Here is a 23,734-nt window from a genome sequence, read left to right as displayed (position 1 = left end):
CACGTAGAAGATACTGTCAACTGATATTTGTCATTTGTTGTTAATCGCCTAACTGTCAACAGTGTCAATCCGAGAGTTGTGACGTCATCAGAATCTTCAATGACGTTTCGAGTTTGGTCACGTGACGTGTGCCAAAAGATATTTTAAATTCAATATTTACAAAAAATATGGTCATTACAGGTCCCCTAAAAGTAGTTTAAGGTGTTCTTATAATCCAAAAGAATTTATTGGGATACAATTATGCCCTAAGATTTGTAAATGGAAACAACCCTATTGCGTTGCACAAATGTGGGCACCCGCCAAACATGATTTTGGGTGTGTCATACTCAGGGCTAACACAGATTCATTTCTGTGAAAAAGGTGTGAAAACCGGAAACTGGAAACCGTTCTCGAACCAATAGTGAAGCCCTTAAGCCACACCCTATTTCAAAACCAGCCATGGATCTTTGAACAAGACTCAGCTCCTGCACATAAGGCAAAAACAACTCAAGCCTGGTTTCGAAGGAACAAAATTGACTTTATTGCCCACGAAGACTGGCCGTCCTCCAGCCCAGACCTTAACCCCCGGGATTATGCCATATAGCAGGTTATTGAGGAGAAAGCCTGTGCTAAACCCCACACAAATCTTAACTCCCTCAAGCGGGCCATAGTTAAGACAGTGACGGAATTAGACATGACAATCGTGCGTGCCGCTATTGATGACTGGCCTCGTCGTTTCAGGGCCTGTGTCAAAAGCCAGAGGAGGCGATTTTGAATGATATTGTCATATGTGATTCCTGATTTTGTGTACTTCATTTTACTTATTATTTTATAATATATACTTTATTAAACTTTCGTTGGTATATTTTATGTAGATAAAGATTATTGCAGTAACAGAATTTAATAACCAACTAGGTAGAAAACAATGCAATACATAAACACATAAATTGGATATGATGTGATCTGTTGAATGAAATTGACAATAAATAAAATAAATAAATAATTTTCTATCCCTAGGCATTGTGTGAAACTTCTAGTTGTGTCAAAATATCGGGAAATCAATAATATAAACAAACATGGTAAATATCTCATTTCTTTTTATAATGGTTATAAATAGAAGGCCATGCAATTTTGTAACTCACTGTAATTTAATTAAATGTATCGTAAAAAAAGGTTTTAATTCTACTGTAAAATAGTACCTACTTTTTTAAAGGCTGGGCAATAAGGGAAAACAGCGTTTTTTTTTTGAAAAAAATACCGGAAAATCTGACTTACAAATTTGGACTTTCTTAGGTTCATTCTACTTAGAATCTTCTCCACCCTAGCATTAAAAAAAGATATCCTAAAATATCCATACCATTACGTCACATTTTAGTGTGAAAGAAATTTCAGTGTAAAACTAAAATTTCAATACAAATTTTCGGGTTTTTATAGCACGAGGATTGATTATGCTAGTGATTCTGAGTTGGAAGAACCCAAAAATATCATGATGTGTGAGAATCAGATTTTTAATATTTTTATGGAAAAACGCTCATATTTCTCATAAAATAATTTATTAATAATAGGTACTTGATAATACTGATAACAAAAAAAAAATTAATGAGTCTCGAACCCACATCCTCTTGCATGTATTTCCACGTACATACCGCAACGCTATTGAAGCCTACTCACGCTGTGCCAAATTGTCTACTACAAGGATCCCAGTACGACTGTTTGAATGTGTGAGTGATAGTTAGAAATAGAGTCAAGAAACATTCTGTCGACATTAAGGGGTAGTTTTTGTACAATGAAGTGTTCAATGTTTGTTTTAATAGTTCAATATTTATTTAAAGAGTGCGCTAAACATAATTTACAGTATAGAAATACCAAAGACTACTCCACAAAAAAATTAAAACTCAAAATTTGCAATTGTGGCGCCATCTAGTGAGGTTTAAGCTTTGGGTAACCTAGTCGAACCACCTTAAAACGACTAGCTAGATTCCTCTGAATCTTTGTACTGATAATAGGATAAGGTATATCTATGCCTGTAATTGTAAGGTAATGAAAATAAATAGAGACGCCTCCTGTCCACACTGTGGTAGGGAGGAAACTAGCTTCCATCTAGCAGAATGTATCATGTACGCGGCACTGCGATATGATACATTCGGTAGAGACCCACTATTAGAAAACGAACTAATGGACGTCGAACTTAAAGATGTCCTTCTGTTCTGCAGGAAAACAAGAATATTTGAGGAGTTTGTTATGGGAATGCCGCCGGGACAGTAATAAATAAATAAATTGCGAGAAAAGCAGCAATGTACATCGAACCAAAACATGTTATTATCATAACCTCAAATTGTACAAATATTTACGATCAACGAGCGTGATTGTATATTGTAGGCACCTTGACTTTGCTTAAGTTCATGCACAAGCTTGTTTAATATATTGGTATTTAATGGTGACAGCAGAAATTTCCATTGAAATAGCAACGATTCAGAATGTAAACAAACATGATGGCTGTCATTCACTATCCACATTCTACAGATAAAACACAGATGACACGCGATTTTGGAATTATTCGAACACAGTGTTGCTAACCTGCGATTTTTCATATTTGCCGCCTTTTGCTACTGACAAGATTTGCTTGACCAAGTATATTTTTCTCACGTTGGTGTGGTGAAAAACTTTGTTTCGTTCGGAGGGAAAGTTTGTTTAAACCTCGTGCCTTGAAACCTTCGCAACGCTGAAGATTCTACTTCTCGAACCCATCGATACGCTCAATTTTGGAATATTTCGCGTGCTCGGGTATCAATATTAGCACGAGCGGTTAAACAATAACTTTGCCCCCTTATAAACAAAAAACTATTTCAGGTACTCCTATTCGTCTTCAGTCAACAATAATATCGTTTACCTCAATTAGAGGTAACTTGACTGCGCCTTCTTCTCAAGACCTGACGTGGAGGAATGATTTACACATAAGGTACATACAGTAGTTTTTATGACTCTGGGGACCTTTTACATCTTTTTATTTTATTTTATGGAGGATAGGCAGGCGTTTGACCACGATCTTACCTAATGGTAAGTGATGATTCGGTCTACGGTGGAGCACGCTTACCTATGATATACCTATTTACTCGTGCCTTGAAGAGACCCAGATTGTACTCATGCGGAAACACAGACTCGGACAGGGCATTCCACTCCTTGGCAGTTCGCATAAGGAATGTTGAAGCAAAACGCTTCGTGCGTATTTGTGGAATACCGACCATGAAGCGATGCCGGAGTGCCGATTGTCTGGTAGTCCGATGGTGAAATGGGGACGGAGGAATAAGGTTATGCAGTTGCTCGGCACACTCTCCGAAATGTATCCAGTAAAAGATCGTTAGGCTGGCAACCTGGCGACGATGCTCCAGACTTTGGAGTCGAACATTCGTCAGATCGTCATCATTAATGATTCTCCAAATTTAATGTATTATTTACTAGTTATTATGAAGTTAGCACTCTATACTCACTTATTTATCTACGATTTAGGTAAGGAGTATGATTTTAAGCAATAGTTATTTTTCTAGATATCAAGCAACAGCAGTAAGCGCCATCAGAACAAACGGGCCGCTCCTGTCTTCGGAGCATGAAGCGTTACTGCAGAGATCCTTAGTGGCCCATCTGCCTATCCGCTGTGATGTCACTATCTCACCCATCAATAAGTCATTCCAGTAAGTCTGTCTCCCTCTCTCTCTTTATCCCTCGCTCTGTCTTCAGAGCATGAAGCGTTACTGCAGAGATCCTTAGTGGCCCATCTTCCTATCCGCTGTGACGTCATCATCACACCCATCAACAAGTCATTCCAGTAACTCTCTCTCTCTCTGTATGCCTCTCTCGCTCTGTCTTTAGAGCATGAAGCGTTACTGCAGAGATCCTTAGTGGCCCATCTTCCTATCCGCTGTGATGTCACCATCTCACCCATCAATAAGTCATTCGAGTAAGTCTGTTTCTCTCTGTATGCCTCTCTCACTCTGTCTTCAGAGAATGAAGCGTTACAGCAGAGAACCTTAGAGGCCCATCTTCGTATCCGCTACGACGTCTCCATCTCACCCATCAACAAGTCATTCCAGTAAGTCTGTTTCTCTGTATCCCTCTCTCGCTCTGTCTTCAGAGCACGAAGCGTTAGTGCAAAGATCCTTAGTGGCCCATCTTCCTAACCGATGTGACGTCATCATCTCACCCATCTACAAGTCATTCCAGTAAGTCTCATCAGTAAAAAATCTGAAGAAATACAGGAAGCACTTCAAAAATTATATGCACATACGTTTTTGGTACTCGTAGATGCATTTCAGGCTTTGGAATCTAAAACAAATAATAATGTTATAAAGATATGGTGATTAAAGTGCAGTAAGGAGCCAGCTATTAAAAAAGATAGAAAAGCTCGATTATCTCGAAAACCATGAAACTTTTACTAGACCTATAAGTGCATTATCTGGATCAGCATAAGTGCCCTTTTGGTGGTTAGAAGGTTATCCAATCATTACTAGGCACCCTGTAAACGTAAACGTCGCTCAGACAGTAAAAAATGAAGAGTTAGTGGAGTATGTGTAAAATGTTGAGTTTTACGAATAAATTTCTGATTCTGATTTTGAGTAGGCGTACAAACGCAAGAGTCTGTAGTATGTAAATGGTCTTACTTGATATGGCTCCTCTACACGATGGGCTTTCATAGTGGCCCACTAATATGGGCCGGCGTGTAGAGAGGGTAGAGATGTCGGATGGCTCATGGCGCGGCAGGATGGCGATGGGAAAGCTACGGTGACGGTTTTTTAAATAATAAAATAAATAATAAATATTATAGGACATTATTACACAAATTGACTAAGTCCCACAGTAAGCTCAATAAGGCTTGTGTTGAGTGTACTTAGACAACGATATATATAATATATAAATACTTAAATACATAGAAAACACCCATGACTCAGGAACAAATATCCATGCTCATCACACGAATAAATGCCCTTACCAGGATTTGAACCCGGGACCATCAGGTTCGTAGGCAGGGTCACTACCCACTCACACTAGGCCAAACCGGTCGTCACATCCGGTCGTCGGTCGGTTTTTATCCGCACAGTTAGTGGGCCAGCGATGGTGCGTAAGTATCTAGACTTGGCCCATGGCCCATTCCATAGTGCGTGCTCTCAACTATCACATAGCCATCTATTCTCGCTGGCCAGTAGACTGTCGTTTCCACGTTGACCTTAGTTTTTTTTTTAATTTAGATTAAAATGGCCGAACCCCGGCGGGCAGTATGGCGGCGTGGCGATGCACTCGAGACTTCAAGTCATCATGACCTCCAAGAATGGAAGAGACGCGTATACTGTCACGGACCGGAGTAATGACCAAAAGGTACTAATGCTTTCTCGTACGGGCTGTCCCGTACTGACAAATTTTATTTCCTGTGTTGTGACTTTTTTCGGCGTTTAAAGCAGGCGATAATTCATCTTTTTGACCATTAGTCACAGAAAAGAAAACTCTTGTAACTGCAAATTTTCTGAAAATTCGCGTTTGTAGGCGTTATGTACAAGATATTTAACATGTCTGTATATTTTCTATGCTGTGTACGGTTAGGTATTTAAATAAAAGTAAACAAAATCTACCCTCAAAAGACTCCTTAAGTCAATTGAAGGTAGATGAAAACATTACATGATCAAATGATGTAGGTAAAAGTCAGGTCGTCCAGGCGGTTTTGTATTTGGTTGGTTAACCAATAAATGTTATAACTACCCGAAAATGTACAAATTGTTGTTTACTTTTATTTAAATACCTAAAGATACAGAGTATAGGGAATGCAAACCGGTTTTTACTTGTATGAAATTTTGGTGAATAACCGATTATTAATCGGTTTTCCCATACAACTAAAACCGGTTTACATTTCCTAATATTTTCCTTGCAATTGAAGTGAAAATCAGATTATGAAACTGGGGCATAAACGCCCATTTTATCCGAGGCAGTTTATTGGTCTGAGCGTAAGCGAGGGCCGATATTTTCGTCACTTTATGCCCTTGTTGTACAATCTTGTTTGTTGTTTGTACGGAACCCTGGGCGCGTGAGTCCGACTCGCACTTGGCCGGTTTTTCGCACTTGTATCGAAAGCAGACAGTAAGTAAGTAAGTAAATATTCTTTACAGTACATATGGTGGTACTTTATAGCACTAGTGCGAAAATTAGCATATTACGTTACTGTGTCGAAGGGCCATATGTACTGTAAAACGTTGTACGATACATGTGCGAATAGGTAATTCGCAACTCGTGTCGATTTAAAACATTCCCTTCAGTCGTGTTTTAATTTATCGCCACTCGTTTCGAATTTCCTATTTTTCGCACTTGTATCGTAATGTACTATTATTGCACCAACAATTATACATTTTACATACATGTAAAACTACAAATGAATTTTAAAGGAAAATAGAACCAGGTAACAACAGGCGGTCTTATCGCTAAAAAGCGATCTCTTCCAGACAACCTTTAGGTAGCAGGAAATTTAGAACTCATACAAAAGTCAACAGGTAGTGCAAGGAGCTAAATATGGCGGCTATTAAACACAAACACACATACTACTTATATTAGTCAACAAAAATAAATCTTAATTTAGGCAAACAAAGCAAAAGTATATAGCCAAGACGCGCGAGCATACCTTATCACGCACTCGGCCGGTCAGCGACACCTTCTCGTAACTCATGAGGCCCTGGTACTTGCTACTTGCTAAATTAAATTTTTGGACAGTTTTTTCTCGATTTTGGCCGCCGTAGCCTACGAAGACTAACAAGCAACGCTAAGCGGTCTTCGTAGTCTATGGGTGTTGCTATATTACGGGTGTCACATGCGTGTTTCTGACTTATGAAGTGATTGTTTTTACTATGCAACCAAATGAATAGTTTGTAAGTTGGCAGCAATACACTTAGAAATGTATTCGTTTTGATTTTGTTAGGTTGGTAGCCATTAATTGCAGTAACGTTATAGCGATTAAAAGCACAAGAGCTTTTATGAGGAATAGACAATATAGACTGTTCTTGAAACCTTTTATGTATGTTCTTATATTCGTGTTAATGAATGCATAAATGACAGATAACAGTAGAGGAGTAGGAAAAAGTATTAAAACAATACCTAACATACAGACAGTTGCTATTTTTAACAATTGTATTTTGCGAAGGTGGACGATACGGGCGTTTTTTTCGATTGCGAGCGACCGACGACGGGGACAGAGGTTATGGAGAAGTTATTCGCAACAAAAACCAACAGCTTTGAGTAAGTTTTGTTTATTTTACGAAACTAATATAACTTTGGACAGAATGAGCAAGTGTTATAAAGTGACTTGCAATAGCTCAACGAGGGGCGGGAGGGGGTTAGGGTCGGCAACGCGTATGTAACTCCTCTGGAGTTGCAGGCGTACATAGGCTACGGATACTGCTTACCATCAGGCGGGCCGTATGCTTGTTTGCTACCGACGTAGTATAAAAAAAAAGGTGTGTTAACTGTAGAACTATTCAATTTACTTTAATAGCTTGTGTTAGAATTGGGTACTTGGCACATGTTGAATATTATAACAAAATTTAGATAAATGGATCGAAAATGTGCCATCCATTATATTTCGTCACTTCATTTGTCAGATATAATTTTATATTAACCATGTAGTTTCCCTATTGTACAGATAGCATCGCACACATTTAAGAGTAAAAAATACTAGGCTCCAACGTCTCAAAAAATAGTTTTTTTTTTACTTTCAAAAAGAAAAAAGGAAATGATACCATTCGATTCCTTACATTTTATTCAAAAATACATTGCATGACAACTATATTCATAAAAGCAATTTTTCTGGGTCAAAATAGTAATTTTCTTGATCTTCCATACATTTAGGACAGACTACTACTACTTATACTTTGATAAATGTTGATAAATGTACTTTACATTAGATTTAAGTAGATCTAAGATAAGTACCTAACCAAATATTGTACGCCTTTGTAAGGCAGGAGATGGAGAACATGACTCATTTACTTAAGACCTTTAATTAAATAATAAATAAAATAAAAAATATTTATTTCAGACTCATTGAATCCATATCTTGTTAGTCTCACTTAAACTCGGAATCCTATAAACTAAATGTTAGTAAATTTATAACAAAATTATAGTATTTTATGCAACAGTTGTATAAGAAGGGTCAAAAAAGGCGAGTGGCGTGAGAACATTGTAAAGGAATACGCCACGAGAATTTTTTGACCTACTTATACAACGTTGCATACAATATTTTTCCTACGAGTCAACAAAAATAAATCTTAATTTAGGTAAACAAATTACAGCAAAAGTATATAGCCAAGACGCGCGAGCATACCTTGTTACGCGCCCGGCCCGCCCCGGGCCGCGGCCGGCCGGTCGGCGACACCACCTCGTAACTCATGAGGCCCTGGTACTTGCTACTTGCTAAATTAATGTTTTGGACAGTTTTTTCTCAATTTTGGCCACCGTAGCCTACGGAGACTAACAAGCAACGCTAAGCGGCCTTCGTAGTCTATGGATGTTGCTATATTACGGGTGTCACATGCGTGTTTCTGACTTATGAGGTAATTATTTTTACTATGCAACCAAATGAATATTTTGTAAGTTGGCAGCAATGCACTTAGGTTAAAACTGCATTCGTTTTGGTTTTGTTAGGTTGGTAGCCATTAATCGCAGTAACGTTATAGCTTATAAAAGCACAAGAGCTTTTATGAGGAATAGACAATAATATAGACTTTTCTTGAAATCTTTTATGTATGTTCTTATATTCGTGTTAATGAATGCATAAATGACAAATAACAGTAGAGGAGTAGGAAAAAACTATAAGTTAAATAACACTATCTATTTCCCACTTATTTTGCACTCCATGTTACGATGTTGACCCAATGCCTTAATATAGGGCAGTCGAGGCGTCCGGCTAACATTCTTTGTAGAACCCATAACCATACAATAGAATATTTTTGATTTTGACTAATGTAATGTGACGTCACATTACAATATCATATTGTTAGAGGCGTTTCAATCATCGGGTTCGAGCATCGTCGATTGATAGATTGATTATTTATTTGTACAGGTCAAGATTACATTACATATTGATATTTACATTACACATTAAAATACTGATTATATTTTCAAAGCTAATGATAGAGTAGTATGGAATAAGATGGAGGAGGCCTTCACTCGAAGAGAGGTCCTTAAGTCATAAATAATTTAATTGAACTGCATGACATATATTGAAAATAAAATAACAAAATGTATAATTACTTATTTCAAATCGTAATCGTATTTAATAGTAAAATTTAATGATTGATTTAATTAATTAAGATGAAATAAGAAAAAAAAATTATATAATTTACTGTTAATATGAATTGTGAAATTGCCAATCTAAATTATTTTGCATGTGAAATGATTTACGAATTGTTATGCACTGAAATGTATTCTAATTTATTAAGGAATAAATGAGGCTATAATAATAATAATAATATTTTCAAATTACATTTACATTTGCTCTGACAAATTGCAAACCTCTTACTTGTGAAAATAAAAACAATTAGGATCAAACTGAGGCAAAAAATAGATTCGCTAATTTTCGCTTCACTGAAGGCATGGCACTATTAAATACATAAATAAATACAACAGCCAATACCAGGGTCAACATTACATTATAATACTCATAACCACCTAATAAAAATTATAATAAACGTAAGCTTTATTTTTACTGTTAGTATTGTTAGCAGTTCTATAACTTAGATAAGCTTTGAGTTGTATTTTTTTTGTATTTTTTTGTATTGTATAAGTCGTAATAACATTGTGTGAACTTGCTCGCAAAGTTTGTTATATTGTTATTCCATTTCTATCTGTGAGTACCTATAATTGGCTTTGTATTGCTACCTAAATCTGCATAATGTTTTTATAGCCTGTTGGTACTCCTTATAATAAATAAATAAATAAAATAAATAATTATTACATTGCAACAGAGATGTATAGTATCTGTGGTTAATAATACATTACATTTAACGATGTTAAAGGTCCCCAACAAAGCTCAGAAACCGGTTAAATTTTCATACCGTCATCATGTACTTGGCGCAAAACCGTTTAATTTCGGTTTCGTTGGTAAAACAGTTATTTTTAAACCGGTTTTTAGGAGAACATTTTCATAAAGTTCTTATCAGATTATTTATCCGGTTTCGAACATTAAAAACTGGTTTCTTCCTATGTTGGTATCTTTGTTTACGTGGCACATCACCAGGCCAACCGGCCGTCTTGTCGCTCGTCGAATTAACAGGTTTATAAAGATTACAATAAAATAAATAAATAAATATTATAGGACATTATTACACAAATTGACTAAGTCCCACAGTAAGCTCAATAAGGTATAATGTAATGTGACGTCACATTACATTAGTTTGCCTCGTAAGAGGCGTTTCAATCGTCGACTGCGAGCGTCAGACTTTAACTCTCAATTCTGACCTTTGTGTTGCTTAAATGCCATGAGTCCTATATAGACTTTTGATCCTCAGGAAAATCAAGATCGATTGACATTATTTACAAAAACTGTCAAGTAGCCAATTATGTTTTAAAATTTCTCTCCAACGCGTCGAGGACGGCTTTGTCCCTGTGGTTTTGGAGAAGACTGGCTAAAGTTGACATCAATATCTTCTAGCAGCGCGAGTTTCTCGGACTACCCGCACTGTGTCGTGATCATCTGTCCAAGCGTCAAAATAAATTTATATGTACTAAATGTTTTGCGTCAGGACTGTTAAGTTAGTCTGGTCAGTAATCTTACTTTAATTCGTGATGTGTGTTTTTTTTTCAGTTTCCTAGCAACACTCCAGCCCTCCCTAATTCTTCTAAATGTTCTAGTCCTTATAACCACCCCCCCTTCCGGCTCCTGCGGCGCGCTCCTCCCCCCTCGACCTTTAAGACCTGGAGCCTCGGTGCTGGAGCTGGGGCTAAAGTTGGAGCAGCTGGAGATTGACGTCGATGACCGCGTTAAGGTCAAGGTGCAGCACGCTTTGGATTTCAAGTGAGTCTTCAAGAACTGGCGAAGACTTTTTTACGACAGTGAAAGTTATCTGCCCTAAGTAGCTCATCTCCTGATGTCTCTTTGGCAACCTAATGGCTAGATGCGTAAAACGTTTAACTGAGTTGCAAAGATTGATTCATATCCTTTTGCTCGTGAAGATATATATCACTCATTTCGCTCAGTGGATCTGTACGAGTAGTTCACAAGTGAGTAGCGGTGCAAAGTGTAAATCTTCTTCTTCTAAGTCGGTTCCTCTTTTTTGTAGAGAAGATAAGCCTAACGGTGAGGTGTACCTAGAGGTCGCTGGTTATACTCAACTAGAAAGCGTGGGCAGCAACGTGACCGTGGATATCTTGGTGGCTGGTCGTCGGCCATACACAGCCGACAGTCAGAAAAACTGGAAGGTATGTATATAAATACATACAGATGATGTAACATAGAAATAAACATAATATAGTTACAACTCAGGAAGGAGGGATGAAAGTCATGTGACGAGAAAGGTATTACGAATGAATGTGGAGGGATGGAACGGCAGAGTAAAACCTAGGAAACGGTGGATGGATTGTGTGAGAGATGACGTGAAACGAACTCGAGTGAATGATGAGATGACGGGTGACAGAAAGATATGGAAGAAAAAGACATGCTGCGCCGACCCCAAATGAATGGGATAAGGGCAAGCGAATGATGATGAGGTACAACTCAGGGAACAAATCAAATTATTTTATTAAATATTTTAATTTTTGTTTTTAAGTACTACACTACTATACAGGACTGTACTATACAGGTATACCTGCAATTTACGGGCTGAATATATCGGTCATATTGAGTAACTTTTACTATGGGACCAATCCTGTAACCGCGAAAAAAATATAATAAATACTGTAAGTAGCAAAAATACGGTTAGGAGTAACTTTCCTTCCAGGTTTGCATCCACCTCCACGATATGTCCCATGTCACTCCAGACCAGGACCTGTCATCAACCCCAGCAGCCTACGAAGGTCACATGCTGATGACTTTCAACAACGACTTGGCCTTGACCTGCCCAGCCACTTCTGGAGGGCATCTGAGGATGGACTATGTTGGGAGGCCGGTGTTTGTGGGTGGGAGGCTGGAGAGATATTTGAAGGTCATGGTGACTGGTGATAAGGTAGGTTACATACCCTGGAAAAAAAGCCTTCACATTCCTTTGCTTTAATAAAATAGTAAAGACTGATTTTTAAAACGCGTATTCAATAAAAAGACATGTCAATATTGTTTACCTTTTTACAAGCTTGTATTTACTTTCACCTGACCGTTGTCTGTTTGTAATCAAATCTTGCAAGTTAAATTTGATCCACTTCCCGGTTTCCGATTGAGCTGAAAATTTGCATACATAATTACATATGTAAGTCGGGTGACAATGCAATATTATGGTACCATCGAGCTGATCTGATGATGGAGACAAGAGGTGGACATAGGAACTCTGTGATAAAACAACGCAACCTATGTTATGTTTGGGGTTTTTAGAATTTACTCGATGAGTATTAGTTGCCTGTGGAAAGAAAAGTACAGTCAGCGATAAAAGCTTGTACCAAAAATGAAATTTTTGCCAAAAACTTATTTCTAATGCTAAAAAACGAATTCGACGTAAATAGCATACTTTGTATCATAATGTACTATTATTCATTAACATATACAAGGTGCCCGAGAGCGTTGCGAGACATTTTAACTAAGCATTCCTGGTAATATTTAGAAACTTAAAAGTCAGATAAAATTTTCTGGATTAGGCCTAGTTTCAGAGATAATGAAATGTTTTTCGAAATCATTCTTTCGCCATAAGTCGGTACAAAACACATTTTTGACTGCGGTATTGCCACTTTGAGGTCTAGTCTGGAAAAATAAAAAAAAATGTATTCGAGAGGCTATAAATTACGTTTTATGTACAGGACTGTTAAAAAAAAAGGAAAAAAAAAAAACATTTTTTTTTTGTCGAATTTCACAAAAAGTCATATAACATTTTATGCTTCTGTTGCCATCAGGAATGCACCGTTAAAATCTCTCGCAATGCTCACGGGCACCTTGTATATCTAAGGACGAGCCTTACGGTTAATAAGAATGGGGCCAGTACAGCGGTGTCACGAGCACGAATTCAAGCCAATCGTGCAATGTTACGCCACAACGCGATTGCGTTGCGTCAGACTGCACGATTGGCTCGAATTCGTGAGTGACACCGCTGAACTAGCACCATTCTTAGTGCTCGTAAGCCCCGTCCTTAGATATAAATGTCAATGCTATTATTACAGTTGCCTAAGCTCAGTACGCTAGATTTGAGCACAGAAACGGAACAGCTACTGGGCAGTCTTCATCGGCAGCTTTTGAACCTAACTGCTATTGTCACGGTATGTTTTATTATTATTTTCCTTTATTCATTTATGGTTTTAGATTCGGTGATGAAATTGACCAGTCACAGCTCGCCGCGGTCAAGAGGACCAAAACAAAACGATAGCTCATATTAATTATGTATTAGGTTGCATAGGAGAAACAATTGCTTCATATTTCATAAACGCACATGTGACACCTTTATTATAGCAACATCTATAGACTACGAAAACCGCTTAGCATTGCTTGCTCCATAGGCTACGGTGGCTCAAATCGAGAAAAAACTATCTAAAAATTGAATTTAGCAAGGAGCAAGTACCAGGGCCTCATGAGTTACGAGAAGGTGTCGTTGACCACCCCGCCGGGACCCGGCGACCGGGGCGCGTATGAGTATGAAGGTATCGCGGCTGGTCGCGTATCTGAAATAGTACTTTTGGTTTGTTTACCTACATTATTGTATTAGTTTAAAGTATTATTTTTGTTTACTCGTAGAATAAGTATTGTATACAATAGTGATATAATCAAGCTTTTCAATCTCGTACCCAATAAGGCCACTCAGCAGTACTCGACTGAAAAACTTTCCATTATATCGCGATTGTATAAAATACTATCTTTTTGATTTAAGAATACCAGACCTCTACCATTTTTGTGTGATTATTACAGGAAAAAAACGGCTTGGCATTTGTAACATTAAACAACGAAGCTGTGATGCAGTTCCCCTCAAATAACTTCGCCTGGCTGCTAGACAGCTGGACCCACATGCAGATTATGAAGAAGCTGGGGATCTACCGTAAGTATGACGCGAGATTAATAAGAAGTTGGGGATCTATCGTAAGTATGAAACTTTTGTAGCATTGAACAATGGAGAGAAACTTCGCCTGGCTCCTGGCAGTCGCAACATTCAGGTTATGAAGGAGCTGGGGATCTACTGTATGCTCTGTGTCTTTAGGTATATAAAACCTACCCTCAAATGGCTCCTTAAGGCAGTTGAGGGTAGATGAGAACATTACACGATGAAATAATGTGGGTTAAAGCCAGGTCGTTCAGTGACAGATCGGCGGTTTTGTATTTGGTTTGTTAACCAATAAATGTTATAACTACCCATAACAAATTTTTTGTTTAATTTTATTTCAATACCTAAAGATACAGAGTATAGGTGCTTATAAAACATTTACGCTAATACATAACATAGTAAGGTGTCTGTTCCCCAGTAAATTCAAAAACGCCCCTCAGACAAGAGGCATAAAACTTGGTATACGTGTGTCTTAAGCTAGAGTCTGTGCGGAAAGAGATGAGTCGTGGAATATATTGGTTCCCAGTCTTTCTACGTCTCTTCTCTTTCCGCACAGACTGGATAATAATTATAAAAAAAAAAGCATTTAAGTAGAAACAGGACTTAGAGTTAGTTCTAAGGTTGAAGTTTAATGCCGCTTGCACACGGCGCATTTTGAAGCGCGGAAGTACATGCGCGGACAGCATGCTTAACCTATATGCACTAGTGCTTTGCGTCTACATCGTGCGTGTAACTGGTACGCCACTTGCGTAAGCAAAATGCTGGGCACGTTGTTTTTTATTGACCGGAACTTGCACTGGTGGGTTGCGCTAGCACATGTTTAATGCTTCTTTGTACCATTGTTCACACCACGCATATACTTAACCCTACATATGCATGTGGCTCGCACCGTGTGCAAGCGGAATATCTAACTTTGTGTGACGCGAATGTTTGTGAAGTACGCAATAATAATTTTAGTATATTTCTTAGTATAGAAAGCGATGGGTAGCCAGTCTTGCGATTTTGTGTGATTTGATTCTCGCAGTCAAACCCACAGGCGTATAACATGCACGTCATGCAACGCCTACTTTAACGTATAATGTATCATGACAGCATGTAACCCTTAACCACAACTTAACCTTTAAAAAAATTACAAGGCGGTATAAATAAATAAATATTATAGGACATTATTACACAAATTGACTAAGTCCCACAGTAAGCTCAATAAAGCTTGTGTTGAGCAGAGATGTGAAAAATAGTTTATAAAAAGTATTTAAATACAAAATACAAATACTTCCTTGATATACTATTTCAAATGCAAAATACAAAATAGTTTTCACATTTGTATTTAAAATACTAAATACAAAATAGGTATTTTCAAAATGCTTTTTTAAAATACAAATACTTTGCGATAAAAGGTACTCTTAAATAGTGAATACCTTGTCTGAATTAAAAAATTAGTATTGCTCGGAATTTACAAGTTGGAAAGCCTTTTTTATTCTTTAAAAATAGTGTATATATCAGTCCTCTAGAGTGCAAATTTTACCGGTTGAATGGACTTTGTGAAGTGATGGTTTTTAACGGTCAATTATTAAAATCATTAATTTAGATTTGTAATTTTTTACAGCTAGTATATAGGTACCTCTTGTTGGTTGTTGAAAACGTCTTGTTTGTGTTTCACCAGGGCAGAAAAGTTTGTTTACCTCTCGTGCCTTGAAACCCTTGCAACGCTTAAGATTCCACATTTTTAATCTCTCGCTACGCTTGTGGTAATTTGCGGAGTTACTAAACATATTCACCAGTTCCATGTTAAAATAATAAATACATATTATAGGACACTATTACACAAATTGACTAAGTCCCACAGTAATAAGCTCATTAAGGCTTGTGTTGTGGGTACTAGACAATGATATATAGAAATATTTATAAATACTTAAATACATGTACATAAGGTCGATATTTAAACGATAGGTGCAATAACAGCTTCGACAGGAAAACATAACAAAGTATTAAGCAAACTCGGATCGGTCCGCGCGATCTTGCCAACTATTACATAAACTCTAGACGTTTTCAATAGTGGCTTATTGTGTTAAACCCTGTTTCAATAAATTCATAGTGAATAAATAAACTAAAAAAAAAAAAACAGAAAACACCATGACTCAGGAACAAATATCTGTGTTCCTCACACAAATAAATGCCCTTACCAGGATTTGAACCCGGGACCATCGGCTTCATAGGCAGGGTCACTACCCACTAGGCTAGACCGGTCGACATAAAAGAATGAGAGAGTTGCAAGGATTGTAACGTCAGAAGAAATTGTAACTCCTACTTACTTTACCTAATAAAAAGTATTTTGTATTTTGAAAATAGAAAATAGGTCCCAAAAACTATTTGAAATAAAATACAAAATAGTTTTCTTTAAAAGGTATTTAAATACAAAATAGGTATTTTGCATTTTGTATTTGCATTTTAAATACAAGTATTTCAAATAAGTCACATCTCTGGTGTTGAGTGTACTTAGACAACGATATATATAATATATAAATATTTATAAATACTTAAATCCATAGAAAACACCCATGACTCAGGAATAAATATCCATGCTCATCACACGAATAAATGCCCTTATCAGGATCTGAACCCCGGACCATCGGCTTCGTAGGCAGGGTCACTACCCACTAGGCCAGACCGGTCGCCAATATAGGTATATAGGTATCTATTAAAAGATATATTTAATTTTCAGGTGAATGCCGGCTGGAAGAGTCAATCGTAGACACGCTGTCAGGTGGTAAAGACCCGCTACCATCAGCGGCTTGCTACGAGATCCTGGTGCTCGCTGACTGCACCAGCGCTCCCAGGTATACTGGAAATAGACTTTTATTTGTTAGGTCAATACATAGAGTCAATCGTAGGTACGTTGTCGGGTGGTAAAGACCCGCTACCGTCAGCAGCCTGCCAGGAGATTCTGGTACTCGCTGACTGCACCAGCGCTCCCAGGTAAGAAATATACTTATTTTACTGAAAGTGAATGCAAGATAACCACGGAGTAGAGACGAGTCAAACCAGTATTCCGGCAGTCGTCGGTGATGGTTATAATTATGTATGTATGTATATACTTTATTGTACATAGAAATCAAAACACGAAAAACACAGTTACAGAGTAAATTAAATACAACAAAGGCAAACTTATCCCTGTATGGGATCTCTTCCAGTTAACCTTTGAGGAAATGAGTAAAACAGAAGTAACGGTGAATAAATGACAAACACAAACAAAAGTGTACAATCACTGAAATTAATGAAATGCACGTTTTGAATACACATTGATACAAATATACATAGATAGAAAAATAACCATAAAATAATGCATACATATATATATATATAAATAAAATAAATAAATATTCAATATATAATATAAATAGATATGAATTCGAACCAGAAAAGTAAAGGAAATTAAAAAAGTAGAAGTAATTAATGGAACTAGGAAGACATAACTAGGATAACCTTATTATAACACTTATAACTTAGACTCCTTTTTGAAAGGCTGGCCCGATTTAGCACGAAACCGGAATAAATGGAAGAAGACGGGGACGTAAGTAACTACTCCTCTTTTAAATTTATTCTAAGCATCGTTCACAGACGTTTCAGCTTGTTAAAAACTAATTTAAAACGGTAGGAGATTGAGAAAACTGAAGAGAAATGAAAATTACGCCATTTATTATGTCAACTTAGATTATAATTGTTTTCAGATACGCCATCTTCCACCAACGCCACAACACCATCGACAGCTATCGTCTGTACACCGGCGGCAACTTTGTCACCGTCGCCAGTAGCGGCGGCGACATTAAAGTCACCATCAATGATGACACGGCGTGCGCTGCCGACTGCCGGTACCCTCCGCAAGAGCCTTTCTACGACTTCAAGTAAGTTTCTTTTTATATTTCTTTCTCTTTCCCTCCCTATCTTTTTTTATCGTTCTCTCTCCATAACTTTCTATCAAACGTTTTCAGCGGTATTTCTGTACCTCTCTTCCACTCTCCTTATATTTCTGTATGTTTCTTTAGCTATTTCTGTTTATCGCTCTTTTTTCTATCTTTATCTCGTTTTCTATCTCTCTCTATCCCTCTCTCTCTCTCCCACTTGAAATATGTCCTCTCTCTAACTCACGATAGCCACAGCTAGCTTAGCCATCAATGATGACACAGCATGCGCGGCCGACTGTCGGTACCCTCCGCAAGAGCCTTTCTATGACTTCAAGTAAGCCTTTTTCATTTTTTCTCTCCCCCTCCCTCTTTTACTATCCTTCCCTCTCTCTTTCCGTTTATGTTTGTCGCTTTCTTTCTATCTTTCTCTCTTAATCTTTCGATATCATTCATCACTCTCTTTGTATATCGCTCTTTCTATCCCTAGACCTATTTCTATTTCTGTCTTTTTCCCTCCTTTAATATCTCTGCCCAACGCTTTATTGCTGTCTCCATCCGTCGTTTTCTGTCTACCTATATTTTTTGTCTAAATATCTATCTCTTCCTGTCTCTCTCCTTGTCTTTCTCTATGTCTTTCTCTCTCTCCCACTTGAAGTGCTTGTCCGTTTCCTTTATGACTTCAAGTTAGTAATTAAGTTGGTATTAGTAGTTAAAGTAAGTCATTTGTCAAAAATTTCATTTTTCATACAAGCTTTTATCGCTGATTGTACGTTTTTTTCAACAGGAACTAATAGTCATCGAGACTATATTCTATAATATTTATTTTTTATCCTATTATATAAATTCCTATTAAATTTATTTTTTAATTGTTTGTTAATACATCATCCATTTCGTTGTTTTTTTAATTCCAGAGTAACTCGTCTCGGCGACACAGTGAAGATACTCTCCCGTCTCAGCGGAGTCCAGCTTCACTACAAGTACAACGAGACCGTAGTTCTCGTACCGAGTCTCGCGCTCTCCGCCAGTTGTGGTGTGTGCGGGGGGCAGCGGTACTATACGGAGTGTTAACACAGCCCTATATATGTTACATTACAAGTTAAACGAGACCGTGGTTCTCGTGCCGAGTCTCGTGCTCTCTGCCAGTTGTGGTGTGTGCGGGGGGCAGTGGTACTATATGGAGTATAACACAGCCCTATATATGTAACATAACAAGTAAAGCGAGACCGTGGTTCTCGTGCCGAGTCTCGCGCTCTCCGTCAGTTGTGGTCTGTGCGTCGGGCAACGGTACTATACGGAGTGTTAATATAGCCCTATATATGTTACAAACAAACATTTATTCAGCATTTAGGCCGCAGGGGCACTATTACATGTCAATTTTTTGCAATAAATAACAAAATACAATTAATATTATGGAATCAATTAAATATTAGATACTTTATTACAGATGTATACAGTCTCTAATTGTCAAATTACACAAAAAATATGATAAAAAATACAAACAACAAATACAAAAATTCTTTAGAAGTGTAAAAGTCTCTAAGTGACCGAGATAAAATATAATTAAAAAAAAAATACCATTAAAATATCCTTAGAGATGTGAAGGGTCTCCAAAGATAGAATTCTTATATAAATAATTAAAAGACATGAAATTAACAAACAGACAAGAACCGAATGAAGTGTCTCACGTTAATGCCACTCAAAAGTAAAGTTACGTACTTATAATATAACAAGTAGCCCTTGTAAGCTTAAACAGACCTGTCTCCACAAACAGCACCCGTTCACTAGTATGACGTATCTCAGCCATCAACCGCTCGGTGTACTTGTATACATTAGAAGTAAACCGAGACCGTAGTTCTCTTTACGAATCTCGCGCGTTTTATTAACTGTCGGGCGTGGGGGACAACGGTACTACACTGAATGTAAATACAGCTTACACGTAAACTACACCACAAGTAAATCGAGACTGTAGTTCTCGTGTCAGTCTCGCGTCGCGTTGTCAACTAGCTAAGTTCTATCGAGCGAGTACAGCGAAGTGTGTGGAGGGCTACGCCGAATTTATTTATTATACCCAATGTTGTTGTTGTATGTTGTTCAATGTTTCCTTTGTTCCCAATGTTGCCTTTTGTACTATAAGGTTTTCTTTTGTGCAATAAAGATTAAATAAATAAATAAATAAATGATAACAAAACACAAACCAAACAAGTACAGCGAGCCCATGGACCTAGAAGCGAGACCGTAGTTCTCGTGCTAAAACTAGCTACCTCTTTAATCCGGACGGGCAAAAAACCGGCCAAAAATGGAACGGGGTTTCCGGATTATAGATGCTATTTTTTTATATACGGATCAGAGCGGCGAGACGTGCGGGGGGCGGACGCCTCTAGTCGGCCGGCGGCCGTGCTGCGGTGCGCTCGCCGCGATGTCGCCTTGCTGCCTTGTATTGTGTGCGCGCTATGAGTGCGTCATCACAAAGCATATACATCGTAATAAATACACTCACATAAATTACACCACAACTTCCGCGAGATTTTAGTGCTATAAAACAGAGACACTTTCTAGATAGTATTTTGTACATTGACCAGCCTGTTGCTCACAGAATAAGTACTATCGTATAGAAAATAAACTTCCTACAAATACGTTTGACAGCGATTCAGGGACGAATCATGTCCCTTTCTAATGCATGGCACTATCCCTTTCGGCTATTTAGGGTTGTCAGAATTCGTATTGTGTGCGCGCTATGAGCGCGTCATCACAAAGCATATACATCGTAATAAATACACTCACATAAATTACACCACAACTTCCGCGAGATTTTAGTGCTATAAAGCAGAGACGCTCTCCAGATAGTATTTTGTACATTGACCAGCCTGTTGCTCACAGATTAAGTATTAGTACTATTGTATAGAAAATAAACTTCCTACAAATACGTTTGACAGCGATTCAGGGACGAATCATGCCCCTTTCTAAAGCATGGCACTATCCGTTTCTGCTATTTAGGGTTGTCAGAATTAAAGTCATTACCTTATCTGTGGTTGTGCACGCAAAGGGACGTCAAGTTGTGCCAGCCCTAATGATTGCTCAGAGCAACGCAAGCGAACGGAGCCGAGGATGCCCGAAAGGATCAGTTTCGCTTCCCTGTCTCTATTTCACACGCATTATGTCCCACCCATGATGCCGGTTGTCAATAACACTGTGCGAGTTTGACAGCAATATAGTTATGTGCGTGCAAAAGAGATAGCAACAGATGGGTCAATGTCCGAAAAAATCTTTATCATATCGTCTTTAGTCTTGAGTTCTCAATACAATACAATCTACGCTTAACAATCGTAGTGATATTTTAATTTATTTTCAATTAATCTGATTTCCAATATCACTCACGGTAAATCGTAATATCTCACTTGCACTAATTAAGTATGTATTAAGTAGGTATATTGTATATAATATTAATAAAGTATTTAAACACGATCTGTCTTTTTATTATTATTAAAGCCCGACCAGAAATATATGATCATTTGTCAAGAGGGCGCTGTTATTTTCATGTATAGGGTGACAGTTCAGTATAGAATGAAAAGTCACAATGAAAAGTTTAGTTCCAATGAAATTCCGCAATATGGCGCGTGATCATATATTACTGGTCAGGCTTTACACGCTTTTATTTATCTTGCCCCGTTGGTTAACCCCCCTGCCATGCCCTGCCCCCCTGCTCTGCCCTGGCCTGCCCTGGTAGTGTATTATTCTGGGTAAAGTCTTGAAAGCTAGATTTGACCCACTTCCTATTATTTTCGATTGAGCTGAAACATCACTTACATTATGTAAGTTGGGTTGCAATATTATGACCAGAAGAATTCTGTGATAAAAAAACGTAAACTAATTGTACTTCGGGTTGTTAGCATTGTCGTGATGAGTAGGGTCACCTGTTCAACAGTTAACCACCTAATATTCAAAGCATCACACCGCGTAATAGGTCAATCAGAGCCAACTTTTATCTACTTTTACCGAAAGGTAAGTTATCTGGCTACAATTTGGCATTTAAGAATATTTCGTATACTTAACAGTTCTTGAGAAAGACATGTTTTAAAAAAAAATGGGAAATGGCTAACTGTGTCCACCCCCTAGTACACTATTAACCGGGGGGGTATGCTACAATTAACCATGGCGTACACAGTTAATCACTCAATATGAATAATTATTTATTTTGAAATAATAACCCCATTCGTTATAATATTTGGCTTTTATTTTGAAATAAAGGGTACATTCGACAAAATCAACAAAAAACATAATCTTTTTACGTTAGTTAGGAACAAAATAAAGTGTTTATGAATTCAACAATTTAACTTAAAGTTTTGAAACATTAATGATATCAAAAGCGTTTTTTATTATAATTATATCAATATGAGTGAGTTTTGACTTCTTAAATATAAAATTAGAACTAACTTATACGCTTAATAGGACATACGACTATGGAGATCCATTTAGTTTCATTATAATCTTCTTATTAATTATTGGCACGTAATCAGTCTCAAATCAGTGTTTTAAAATACTAATAAGCCTCATATTTATAATAATTGGCCTTTATAAACTTATTAATCAACAAACATATAGCACTGACAGCTAAAGAGATCCAAATAGTTTCATTATAATCTAACTACTAATTATTTATTGGCACAAAGTCAGTCTCAAATCAGTGTCATAGAAAAAAGTCTTACTTACGGACGGACTAGACCTTAAGAATCAACAAAACATAGTATTGCAGGCTACTTCAACCTAAATCTTTAACGCAAATTCAATTTCGACATATCAAAGTGAACATTAAATGAAAAGGACATTTGCCTGCGGCTGCTGCCCATAATTTTTGGATCAGGCAATATATATTTAATATCCCGTACTCGAATACCCGCATTGTCAGGTACCAAAGGCTCGCAAAATGTTTGGTGCGTCTTATTTTTAAGCCTCAAAAAGCTTACAAAGAAATCGGAATCATCATCGTTGTCATCGATTTTTTCTAAAATTTTTGCCACGTAATAGACAAAGGTTTTCTTCAATGGAAATAAGACTAGCACGAATTCATTTTCCTTTGGATCTCGAGGTATTGGTTCAAAGTTCCCATCCAGTACTACTTCCCCCAGCTCATTCTCATTTTCACTTAGAAAATCTTCTCCACCTGACGATGATCCACTGGCTATAAATTCTTCTTCATCTGATGTCTCATTATTTTTGATGATTTGCGCCTTTTTTTTGTTCTTTGTCGAGTCCTTTTGTGTTTTTTTGCCTTTAAATAAGTCTTTTTTTGCTACATCGATCGGCGTTTTTTTACCTTTTTTCTTCTTTTCGGCAATAGCATCTTTTTCAGGGGTATCCGTGGCAATCATACTTTTACCTGGAACTCTGCGTCTTTTCATTGTGCGTTCTTTTGCTTTTATTGGTGGTAAAAAATCAAATGGCGACTGAATTTTTTTGCTCGCGGAAGCAGTAGGTTCGCCGGCCAGGTCGAGCTGAAAAGATGAAACCGGTACGTTGGTTGGCTGCTCATGAGGATCATCTTGGCTTGTTGTAGCATTTGACGACAAATCAACACACTGTATCGGTGGTGGCGTGCGTTGATTATTGACGGCTCTGGAAACGAGCTGCGAGTCAACACTTGAGGAATCATTTTCGTTTCGGACTTGT

The 23,734-nt window shown here is 37.6% G+C and overlaps 1 protein-coding gene across 1 annotated transcript in view; it reads left to right on the top strand.

Moving 5' to 3' along the window:
- The window catches only part of LOC133531361 (uncharacterized), a 73,669-nt gene extending 52,137 nt beyond the window's left edge, over positions 1–21,532 (top strand). The window contains exons 19-30 of the mRNA XM_061869519.1: positions 2,830–2,938; positions 3,525–3,668; positions 5,220–5,346; positions 7,151–7,245; positions 10,808–11,017; positions 11,283–11,421; positions 11,940–12,164; positions 13,300–13,395; positions 14,039–14,165; positions 16,891–17,005; positions 17,897–18,070; positions 18,982–21,532. Of these exons, the coding sequence (XP_061725503.1) occupies positions 2,830–2,938; positions 3,525–3,668; positions 5,220–5,346; positions 7,151–7,245; positions 10,808–11,017; positions 11,283–11,421; positions 11,940–12,164; positions 13,300–13,395; positions 14,039–14,165; positions 16,891–17,005; positions 17,897–18,070; positions 18,982–19,138 (1,718 nt within the window). The 3' untranslated portion in view covers positions 19,139–21,532. The remainder of the gene's footprint in view (positions 1–2,829; positions 2,939–3,524; positions 3,669–5,219; positions 5,347–7,150; positions 7,246–10,807; positions 11,018–11,282; positions 11,422–11,939; positions 12,165–13,299; positions 13,396–14,038; positions 14,166–16,890; positions 17,006–17,896; positions 18,071–18,981) is intronic.
- The last annotated feature ends 2,202 nt before the right edge of the window (positions 21,533–23,734 follow it).

This window comes from Cydia pomonella, chromosome 25 (genome assembly GCF_033807575.1).
Source record: "Cydia pomonella isolate Wapato2018A chromosome 25, ilCydPomo1, whole genome shotgun sequence".
NCBI lineage: Eukaryota > Metazoa > Arthropoda > Insecta > Lepidoptera > Tortricidae > Cydia > Cydia pomonella.
Note: the sequence above shows the minus strand (reverse complement) of the source record. Positions and strands in the feature narration are given on the sequence as shown.